General features: G+C 37.7%; 1 protein-coding gene across 1 annotated transcript in view; it reads left to right on the forward strand.

The window, feature by feature from the left end:
* Window positions 1–1,489: 1,489 nt before the first annotated feature.
* The window catches only part of MARK1 (microtubule affinity regulating kinase 1), a 554,415-nt gene continuing 543,788 nt past the window's right edge, over window positions 1,490–12,116 (forward strand). Inside the window, exon 1 of the mRNA XM_053712515.1 lies at window positions 1,490–2,324. Within this exon, the coding sequence (XP_053568490.1) occupies window positions 2,274–2,324 (51 nt within the window). The 5' untranslated portion in view covers window positions 1,490–2,273. The remainder of the gene's footprint in view (window positions 2,325–12,116) is intronic.

Below are 12,116 nucleotides of genomic sequence, written 5' to 3' on the forward strand. Positions count from 1 at the left end.
ATAGAAGCCAATTGGAAAGTTGTTTAGAATTGTATGTTCTATCCAAATCATGAAAGAAAATGTTGGGGTTTCCTGTCCCTTTAAGAGCTTTAACAAAATAGGCAACCAAAACATTTCCTTAAAGTGAATGTCAAGTTTGATGAATCAGTGCCCGGATTTTAAAAAAAATATTAAAAACAGGGGCACTTTAATTCATCAAAATTTACATTACACTCGTTTTGTTAAAATACCTTTTAATTTTTATGTCAAAAATGATGAATCCAGCTTCCTCCAATCATGGCATTGCCTCAGGCAATGATTCCCCAAGGGGGACAGCGGTGATTGGAGAATGCTGTATTCGTCATTGCTGACGTATGAAGTGACGAGCGGCAGGAGGGGGAATCGCTAGAGCGGCTTCCAAGATTAAAAGGTAAGTATTTTAACAAAACAAGTGAAATGTAAATTTTGATGAATGAAAGTGCCCCTGTTTTTAATAGGATTTTTAAAAACCGGGCACTGATTCATCAAACTTAAAATTCACTTTAATATGAGATATAATGCAATAAAAACAATGTAGCATCAATTACAAATGACCATGAAAATCGCATATAAAAAGCAGTTATTAACTTGACCTGTACTCTGAATAGAAATACGAAAAAACAGCCAGCAGGTGGTTTTCCTTTTTTTTTTCTTTACTTGTTTAATTTCTTAGTGTAAATTAACACTAAAAAACTCACATATATAAAATATAATGAAGAGATGTTATAAAATATTTGTTCTATATCACATCATACACACAATAAAATCAGAACACTGGTACCATCCCACTGTATTATTTTTTTAATAAAGATTAGTCTTTTCCATTCCTTTCCTTTTTTATAAAGTAGAAATCTCTAAATCAATGCAAACTACAGAATACATTTTAAACCTGGAAAACACAAATCTGTGTATATATCACCTTGTGTTTCCTGGTGCTGTGATATTAAATGCTAGAGGTAATGTGTCAATTACCCAGTAAACTGGATTAGTGAGATATTTACATATACACATGTCACTCACAGCTCTGCAAAATGGTTACAGCAGCACAACTGTGATATCACAACATCACTCTGTATTCCCAGCAAAGCCTGCGTCCCTTTCTCTCCTGAAGCTACAGCATTCAGCACCAACCCCATCCCTTTAACAGCACCGCCTTCATTTGTCTGCTTAAGGTAGATTTGCATAGTTCACGGTGTTATTGCTGCATCCATTACAGTTTATGGGATTACAACATTTCATCATGGGTTTTAAACTGTGATTTAATTTCAAATAAACAGTTTGATATAAATGACAGAGTACAGAATGATTTATTTTTTACTGTAATACTACTAAACCACCTTAAGCAAACAAACTGTGGATTGCCTGGGGGATGGGATCTAGGCTTGCTTCTGACTCTAGGAGCAGTAGAGTGTTTCCAACAGCTACATGTGTCCGGGTTTTATTGTACAGTTTACTGGACTGCAGATTGAATTACTGGACAGGTCACTTCTATAACAGATATTTGGTGACCCTAACCCTGTTGTCTTGCAAGCCTTGGCTGTCAACACGTTGCATTTATTTACAGCAATATGCCCAAGTAAGGTATGATCTTTGCTTTAATACCCAGTTGGCACCATTCCTACCATATGATTAACAAAACTGCCTGGCCCTGATTCCACTCTAGCTAAGGGGAAGCCCCCCTCCCCATCTCAGTGATCCAACTGGAAGTAGTTGCTCTCTTCCTGGACTGTGGAGGGCAGCAGGAGGAAGAAGAGAGGGGGGTGACATACAGTAAGAGAAGGAGGAGGAGGATGAGGGGTTAGTTTGCTGCTTTGGATTTGCTGCCCTGGAAGAGGAGGAGATCATTGTGAAGGCTGGATGTGCTAGAGCTAAATCTCACTGTACTACATGCTGACAAGGAGGCAGATTGGCTTTTTCCTGTACATTTTTAATGGGATTATTTATTCTTTTTGCATTGTTTGTGGATTTATGCATTTTGGGGACCAGCATCTGCATGGAATGAGGACACCCGCACTAAGGAAGGGATGAGGGTCACCTCTTTTGTCTGAGCACCCCTGAACACAGGAGAGGATGCTGTGGTTGTGATGATTACAGAGCATGCAGGCTGAAGGGCATCACGTGTGAATGGTCTGCTTTATTATTTCATTTTTGGGGTAATTTATACAGTTTTTGATATTCGTGACAGTTACACGGAGTCAGAAGGAGAAAGGGACGCAGCTCTTCTCTCTCTCCCACCCGCCCGGTAGCCGAGCAAGATGTCGGCCAGGACGCCATTGCCGACAGTGAACGAGCGGGACACTGAAAATGTGAGTAAAACCCACAGGAGAGACCTCTGCAGGGGGTGGGGGTGTGAGGGAAAGAGAGAGGGAATGTTATGTCCACCCACGGAATTCACAAGGATTGATGAAATCAGGGGTGTCACTTGGTACAACCCGGCAGAGCTAAAGGGGCCTATAGAGGGTCAGAGACCGAATAAACACATTGGCTGTTTGCAGGCATCACTGGCAGTGAGAGGGTTAACAGAGGTAGAGGAATGTCTGCTTAACCCATTCATTACTGCATCTCACTAACAGCTGCAGTCCCATAAATAAACCTTTGCAGCAGCAATGGTGTAATGCAATGTACTGTAGCGGCGTGAGAGAAGTGTATATCCAATTCAGTTTGGCATTCTGTATCCTGGTAGTTATCATGGTAACCATGTGTCACGTCACCGCTCACTGTGCTCTTTTATGAAACCCACATGAAGAAATCTTGCAAGTGAACTGGGCTTTATATAGTATGATGGCTGATCTGGTGACCGTTATTTCACACAGTTTGCTGGGCATAAACTATGATTTCACTTTAAAGATGTCCAGGGGTCTGAAAGCAAAGTATCTTCTATAACAAGATCATGCAGGACCCTACTTGAAGAATGTTGCTATTACCCATCTCCATGACTGGAGAGTAGTGTCATTGTAGTAGTTAGGGTTAGGGGTAGGCCTAGAATTTGGCTTAACCCCTTGAGTGCATTTGAGAAGCACTGCATTGCCTTTGTGTTTAGTATTTAAGTGGTTAACAGGAGTTTGCACCCAGGGTGACATTGCTGCACAGGATACATTGCTATGGCCGCATTATATCCATGGTAACATTGTGACCACAGCGACATCCTGGCTGCAACACTGTATCAGGAGTGATACTGTGTTTGGGGGCAAAATTACAGTGATACAGAGTTGAGAACAATATAAAGATGGATGGGGCCTGGATACAACAATGGGAACACTCAGCTTCCCTCACCTCAGGGAACAGTTTAGTAAAGTTTAAAGGGACACCCAACAATTGTGTTCCCTTAATGTGTTTCAAATGACATTTTATACCAGCTGCATAGTTTAGAATGTATGGGAAATTGTTTCCAGTACTTAGAGCAGGCCTGGATTGGCCATAGGGCATACAGGGCAAATGCCTGGTAGGATGGACTCTTATGTGGCCTTGCTGCTATATTTAATATGGGTAACAATAGGAAAGCTGTTACAGTCTGCCTATTTTGTAAAGCAGAAATTACATTTTCTGTCTGTCTGTTCTGCATAGGTGCTGCAGGACAAGAGATCTGGTGTATTATGGCTACCTAGCTGACAGAAGTCTAATTGAAGTGGACTGCTCCACCTTTAAATGTCTAGGCCTATTTTTGGTCCTAGTCCTGACTTAGAGAGAATAATTGAAAATGAATATTTTAGTACCACTCTGTCACACCCCCAACTAGGAGTATTCTTTCAACTAAAGCTTCTTGTTTACATAGGTTTTTGTAACCAGTATTTTAAGTACAGGAATTTTCAGTATAGGCTGGAATACAACAAATTTAAAGGAACTATTTGTAAACAATTTAATACACTCCAGTAGGTAAAATGGATAATTGGGAACATATTTAAGAGAAAGGAAACCCTGTTCTGTTGAGAACTCCAATCTGACGTCACTTCTGGTATTTCCATACAACTGATTGATACTTGTCCAGTGAGTGACAGGATTCACAACCAATCAGATAGGCCCTGTAATCACCTATCTTCACTATCTATTTTGCCTCCGCCTGGGGGGTTCAAGGGGGGCAAAGCCCCCCCTTGTAAACCTCATTCCCCAAGGTTCACTTAGGGTGTATGCCAAAGGGTCTGCGGTGGCCCCCCATACAGAGGCAAAACAGATATTAAAATTAAAGAGTCACCGGAAGTGACGTCAGATTGGAGTTTTTGACGAATTGGAGTTCTCGACAGAACAACCCCAACATTTTCTTCCATGAATTAGATGGAGCATACTATTTTTTAATCAACTTTCCAATTTACTTATATTATCAAATTTGCTTTATTATCTTGTTATCCTTTGCTGAATGAACAACATTGCACTACACCAATCAGCAGCTAGCTCCCACTAGTGTATGATATGTGCATATTATTTTTCAACAAGGGATACCAAAAGAACACAGCCCATATGGAAATAGAAGTGATTTTAATAGTGTCAACATTACACGCTCTATCTGAATCATGCAAGTTTAATTTTTCATTTCCAATCCCTTTAAAGGGAGAAAATATTTGAGTAGAAGTGCACTTTTAATGTTCTCCCATCTCCCTAGTCTTTGCACAGACTTGAGCTTAATGCAGATAAATGTGCTGCTTACAATTTAATTAAATAACATGGCCCTTTACAGTTCAATAAATTATTCTCCTTGTGTATAACAAAAATAAATAAATCAAAACGTGTAACCGGACCAAAATACATCTTCTTATTGGATAAACAATAATCAATATCCATACGCCTGGTTTGTGTTCCACTGTGTGTTTATTAACACAATATAGAAAACTTTGAAGATGATCTGATCTATTTTCTTATTTTGTTTTAGATGGGGAACCTAAATGGACATTAATGTAAAAATAAAATGATATAACTAGTAACAATCATTTTATTTGTAAGTAAATGCTTCATTTTTTACTACCTTTTAAACCCATGTGTAGGTCATGGCTAGTAACCGGTGAATGCGTACGTATGGCGCTCCTGATTGGTTCAATGTTTGGCCTTCTCTGGAGTGAATTGAAATCTTAAATCATTTTATTGCAATGTATGTGTCTCTACTTCACACCTAGGGCCCAGTGATCTAAAGCTCTCTGCTCTGGCGAGATGATCTAAGATATCTCATCAGTACGACGAGGTCCCTCAAATAATAGCTATGCTGGGTTCTATATGTAAAGGAGAGACAAATACCTTGCAGTATAAGGCTAAAATAAAATTCCCCCCAAAACATTTTGTGTGATTTCTCAGCATACCTGCAAGTTTTTGATAATCAGGCCCTACTATCTTGCATAGCTAGATAAACAGATACAATGCAAAAATGTGCCTTTCTAAAATGAAAGATAATCTCGCCAGAGTGGAGAGCTATAGATCATTGGGCCCATGGTGAGAAATAGATAACTAAAATGTTATAACAAATTATAACATTTTATATTTTACACTAGAATGTCCCTTTAAACTGTTACTTTTTAGGAAGGTCTCTAACCCATGTTGTGTAGGTGGCATTAGAGGTCATCTGATGATGTTGACATTATATATGCCCCCCTTATCCTTTTTAAAGGAAGACACTTGTAGTGTGAAGGGAAATAGCTGACCAACCCCAATATTAAAGGGACACTGAACCCAAATTTTTTTCTTGCGTGATTCAGATAGAGCATGACATTTTAAGCAACTTTCTAATTTACTCCTATTATCAAATTTTCTTCATTCTCTTGGTATCTTTATTTGAAATGCAAGAATGTAAGCTTAGATGCCGGCCCATTTTTGGTGAACAACCTGGGTTGTTCTTGATGATTGGTGGATAAATTCATCCACCAATAAAAAAGTGCTTTCACCCTTCACCAATTCCTCCCCTTACTGCTTTAAAAGGATAGTAAACACCAAAAATGTTATTTTTTAAAAAGATAGAGATAATCCCTTTATTTACCATACCCCAGTTCTGCATAACCAACGCTGTTATAGAAATATACTTTTTACCTCTGTAATTACCTTGTATCTAAGCTTCTGCAGACTGCCTCCTTATCTCAGATCTTTTGACAGACTGGCCGTTTAGGCAATTAGTGCTGACTCTTAAATCACTTCATGTGCATGAGCACAATATTATCTATATGAAACACATGAACTAACACCCTATAGCTGTGAAAAACTGTCAAATGCAGAGGCGGCTTCAAGAGTTTAGAAATCAGCATATGAGCCTACCTAGGTTTAGCTTTCAACTAAGAATAACAAGAGAACATAGCAAATTTAATGATAAAAGTAAATTACAAAGTTGTTTAAAATGACATGCCCTATCTGAATCATGGAAGTTTAATTTGGACTTTACTATTCCTTTAACTCTGAAACTGGGTATTTCAAATGGAACTTGTCACTTTTTTTGGGGAAAATAGGATACAGGGTAATATGGAAATGCACACCTTTAAGGGTGAGGATTGGTATTTATTACTTTAGTTTATGACGGAAGAAATAACAAATAGTGCCTGTAATTAAAGGGACACTAAACCCTTTTTTTATTTTCTTTAATGATTCAGATAGAGCATGTCATTTTAAGCAACTTTCTAATTTACTCCTCTTATGAATTTTTCTTCGTTCTCTTGCTATCTTTATTTAAAAAGCAGGAATGTAAAGCTTTGGAGCTGGCCCATTTTAGGTTCAGCACCCTGGATAGTGATTGCTTATTGTTGGCTACATTTAGCCATCATTAAGCAAGATTTACCCAGGTTCTGAACCAAAAATGGGCCGGCCCCTAAGCTTTTCATTCCTGCATTTTAAATAAAGATAGCAAGAGAACGAAGAAAAATTAATAAGAGGAGTAAATTAGAAAGTTGTTTAAAATGACATGCTCTATCTGAATCATTAAATAATACATTTAGGTTTAGTATCCCTTTAATGCAAGGAGCTTTAGTTGAGTGGAGAGGTGTCTTGATTTTGGTGGGGGATTCTTATGCCATGTTAGGCTCATGGTTTCATGTTGTTTCTGGGGTGATCATGAGATGGGGGCATCTCTGAAGGTTCTTGCATTGGTTCTAATGTGATAGTGGTCTTTTAGTAGGGAGACAGCCTTGGGTTTAGTAAGGGTCTCTCATGGTCTCATGTTGGCTGTGAGGATGTGGTGGAAAGTTCCCCTAGTTGGGAGTCTTTGAGGTTGTTGACCTGGTCAAGACCATGATGGCTGACATTTTAAGGTATCGGGGACCTTATGCTCGGTGATGGCTTGAACCTAAGGTCTTTACAGTGTTGGTGACCATTTATGTTGTGTGGAGCACCCTAAATGGATTTCTTACATATGGCAGAATACAGATTAATTATATAGGTAGGTATGAGAGGGAAGAGGTTAATGGTAGAGGAGTAGTGAGGGATCTGGTCGTTTAAAAGGAACTCAAACCCACATTTTTTCATTCACAATTCATATAGATCATACAATTTAAACAACTTTCCAGTTTACTTCAATTATCAAATTTGCGTCATTCTCTTGGTATACTTTGTTGATGAAGCAAGACTGCTGAGAGCTAGCTGAACACATCTGGTGAGCCAAAAACAAGAGGCCTATATGTGAAGCTGCTAGTCAGCATCCAGCTCCCTGTAGTACTGTACATTGCTTCTCCTGAGCCTACTTAGGTAAGTTTTTTTTCCTTTTAACAAAGGATACCAATAGAACAAAGCTAAATAGAAGTAAATTGTAAAGTTTTTAAAATGACATGCTCTATCAGAATCATGAAAGTTACATTTTTACTTTTCTGTCCGTTTAAGGGTTAATGGAGAAAGTATGTTCTTCAATATCAGAGGCTCCCTCCACTCTATGCAGGATGATGCCAATACCTATTTACATAGGTATCAGTGTTAATGCAGTTTTTTATGGTTAGGTTCAGGCAGTTCTTATTGGTAGTCATTACCACCACTCATAACCCTGTGGATGTACTATTGGTTGGTTACATTTCATCTATAAGATTGTGATTGGTGTGGTAAAAGGGACTTGGTGTTTAGAAACAAAACCTTCTTTTAAATAACTGAGTCATATTACCACCTTTATTATGATCTTGCACATATTATAATTGTTTATCTCACCAAAAAGCCCTATTTTTACAGTATTAATTATTATAACACATCATAAACTAGACAAGGAGCCACTGAGTTTGACATTGATGTATTCTTTTACTTTCAAAAATTGGGTAAAAATTGGATTTTAGAGAACTGTTATAAAATGTACTGCAAAGTCTGTGTTGTGCAATGACCACATGTGGACCAGTTGAAGGCTGCTGCAGTTCTGATAGGCTCCTTTGTTTGTGCATCACAAGGAAATGACATCACTCAGCCTGCTTCCTATAGACAGTGTATTTCCAGACTCATTTCACACATCAGGTACCAGGGATATAGCTGTTGGCACTGAGCTATCACCTAGTGACTTCACCATTCCTGTTCTTTTTATATAACTACTGCTGTGTACTGGGGGAGTGAAAATTCCCAATGATATCATTGTCTAGCAAGATGATCTCTACTGGTGTATTTGAGTAGGTATTTATATATTCTGTTTGTGCATTTTTAGATACAGGCATACCTTCCCGATTCGGTTCCAGACCACAGCAATAAAGCGAATATTGCAATAATGCGAGTCAATAAATGTGGAATAATGCGGCTCTTCATTCCGGTTGGCTATTTTCGTTGCCACATTTATTTTTGTGCAACAGCAACGCACTAAAATCTGTTGCACAAGAATAAACGCCGCTGGTGAACGAACCCTCAGAATCCACGGCTATTGTCTAGGATGTTTAGCATCTGGTATGACAGTAAGTTGTTATTGATGACAAATGGCACTATATGTATTTAAAGGGCCATTAAAGTGGGAAAATTACATACTCTGATTAGTTAGACCATGCCATTTTAACACTAGCAGCCCTAAAATGCTATGTGTTTAACCACAGCAAAGGTCACTGACCCAATCAGTTATGCTTCAGTGCATGGACGTCAGTTTCATCTCAAAGCCAGCAGTGCTCTGTGGCTCCAGAATAGTACTTTAACTATGTTTTTAACCACATGGGGTTTAAACATGTAACATTAAAGGGTCACTACTGTTAAAATAATATGCTCTACTGAATGAGACCAATTAATTTATCAGCTATAATGGACCTTTTAAAGTGTAAATAGTTAATGTTAGAAAGTGCAGATTCCTGGAGTTTGATAATAATATGTGTTGGGAATGTGAACACTTCTACTAACAGACACACTGTTTTTTCTTTTCTTCCTTACACTCTCTCTCTGTCTAAGTCTCTTTCTTTCTCTCTCTCTCTAAGTCTTTCTCTCTCTAAGTCTCTCTTTAGTCTCTCTGTCTCTCTCCACATTGACAGACAAACCCATACAAAACTGTTTTGTCACCTTTTTATTATATGAAAAGGAATCCTTCTCTTGCTCAGTAAATTTTATTTTCTGAGTGATCTTGCATTCACTTTAATGAATTTCTATTTTTTTAAATGAGCTTAGATGAGTTGTTTCACTCTGCTAGTTTGAAATTGAGAATATGTTTAAATTATCTACCTTCCTTTGTATGTCAAAGATGGGAGTATATAACGGTAAAATATATATTTTTTGCATTTTTGTCTGTGTGTGTTTTTATTTCTTAGAGCCATAAAGTACAATCTTATTTTTTACTATGACCTTGCTTTTTTGAAGGGATTTGTCTATGTCAACCAAAAGCTAAACACAGTATAGGTGTAATGTGCCATTAGTCAATCTATTTATTTGTGTACACAACTTTTAAAAAGATCAATATATATACGGGCAGGCTGTTATGGAGAGAAAGGAAATAGTAAAAAAATAAAATGCATTTTAAATTGCTGACATTTAGTTTGTGTTTCACTAATGCAGGGTTGACAACTTTTATATCAGATTTAGGAGTCATCCTTAACATAGGGGATACAGAAAAACACACTGTAGAAGCAGACAACTTTGTACAAATTATATAATATTGTTTAACTTTTAAAAAAGCTCTGTACGTTATTTTGCAGAAGAGACATTTTTTCAATACAGCGTCCTAATGGATAATTATGATATATGTTAGGAGCTTATAACATGCAAGCACTTGACAAATCCTGGAGGACATTGGTATAAACGTTTTTATATGTGTGGGTCTTAAAGGGGCACTAAGGCCTAGTTTCTATTGCTTGTTGAGTACAAGTTTCTGCATTAAAGTCTGAAACAGGGCTCGATAAACCCAGAAGCCTCTAGCACCTAGAATCTTATCCCTGGCTCCTAACTTTTTTGGGGTTTTCTCTATATATAAATACCACTGTTGGGCTCCTAAATGTATCTCTGGGTACCAAGTATTCTTAAACAGATTTGTCGACCCCTTGTCTAGGAGATGTTTTTTGTTACCAGCAATTTACACACTTTACAACAGCAATAAAAGCTAGGCCTAAAAGTTGTTATAGTTAAAGGTAGTCAGCCATGTTTTTTTAATCTTTACAGTACACACAGGGGTGTAGGCCTGTGTCTGTAAGACAGGTCACGCTGCACCCCAGTATTTTGCTGCATGTTGTGTCTAAGGCTCATGCACAACTCATCTAAGTGAGACAGCTGAAGGATAGATACAAAGGTATGGCATCTGATAGGCTGTTATACCCTCTGGTGAAGAAGTTGAGGAGAGGGTTAAAGGGATACTAAACCTTTCATAATTCAGATAGAGCAAGCAACTTTCTAATTTACACCTAATAGCAATTTTCCTTCGTTCTCTTGGTATCTTTTTAGTCTTAAAAGCAGGAATATAAAGCTTACCAGCCGGCCTATTTTTGGTTCAGCACCCTGGATAGGGCTTGCTTATTGATGGCTACATTCAGCCACTAACCAGCAAGCGCTACCTAGGTGTTGAACCAAATATGGACCGGCTCCTAAGATTTACATCCCTGCGTTTTAAAATAAAGATACCATGAGAACAAAGAAAAATTGATAATAGGAGTAAATCAGAAAATTGCTTAAAATTGCTGCTCTGTCTGAATCATGAAAGAAAAAATTGGGTTCAGTGTTCTTTTAACCTGCCAAGCAATCCGCAGGGCTAAACGTTACCCTTTATGTGTTTTCAAACTTTAAGTAAAAAACAGAACTGTATACTGGAATAATTACAATTTTTTTAGAAAAAATCTAGTGTCCCTTTTAAATAATTTGTTTCTACTCCATATAAATGAATGACTTGTTTCCTTCCCCTGTTCATTACAAAAATATTTGCTCCTTTTTACTCTGTTTTGCTTCTAATGTTTGATTATTTCCTCAACCTCTGACATACGCGTTCATGGATGTTAATGCATGTCTAGTCTATCCCCAGTGTATTTACCGTAAATTAGATCGTCAGTCCGAATCTCACGTAAGGGAATTCTGCTAGGATTTTATGTTGGGATTGGAAAACTAAATCCTAACCTGCATTCACAGTATACACATATGCTTTATTTAATTAAATGGCACTATATATTGTATTGCAGAACAGAGAAGGGAAGATATAGCTGTCCTGATGGGAATTCTAGTGGAATAATAACATTTTATAATTCGGTAGAACTTTTTCTCCTGAAAGGCTCATTTCTCCTGATGTGTTTAACCCCTGCTGTGTCCAGTAGCATTTCTATGCAGGAAATGGCTGGTGATTGGGCAATGTTTACATATACTGCTGCTGATTAGCTTAATAGTTATATCCTTTTCAGGAGATGCAATGGATTAAGCCTTGGTATTGAACTTTAAATCTGTTTAACCCTTTTGGGTCCTATGGAAGAGATGAAGTTATCATGTGAACCCTTTAAAGGGACATTCTGGACAAAATGTAAATGCAAATAGATAAATTACATCTTTTAAAAGAAACATATTTGTAATATACATGTATTGGCAAACAAAAGTAAAAGTTATCACTGTTTTAGTGTTAGCATGTTTCTATGCACGTGCATGTGAAGCATAGCTAGATATTCTCCATGCACCAGTATTTAAAATACTGCAGCTGCTCAGAGCGCCAGTGGGGCATGTATCATGTCAGTAATTAACAAATTGAGTCATTACCAGATGGGGTACAAGCACATTATGTTCTCTGAGCTAGTGCTGTGTATAAA

The sequence above is a fragment of the Bombina bombina genome, chromosome 4 (assembly GCF_027579735.1).
Source record: "Bombina bombina isolate aBomBom1 chromosome 4, aBomBom1.pri, whole genome shotgun sequence".
Taxonomy (NCBI): Eukaryota; Metazoa; Chordata; class Amphibia; order Anura; family Bombinatoridae; genus Bombina; species Bombina bombina.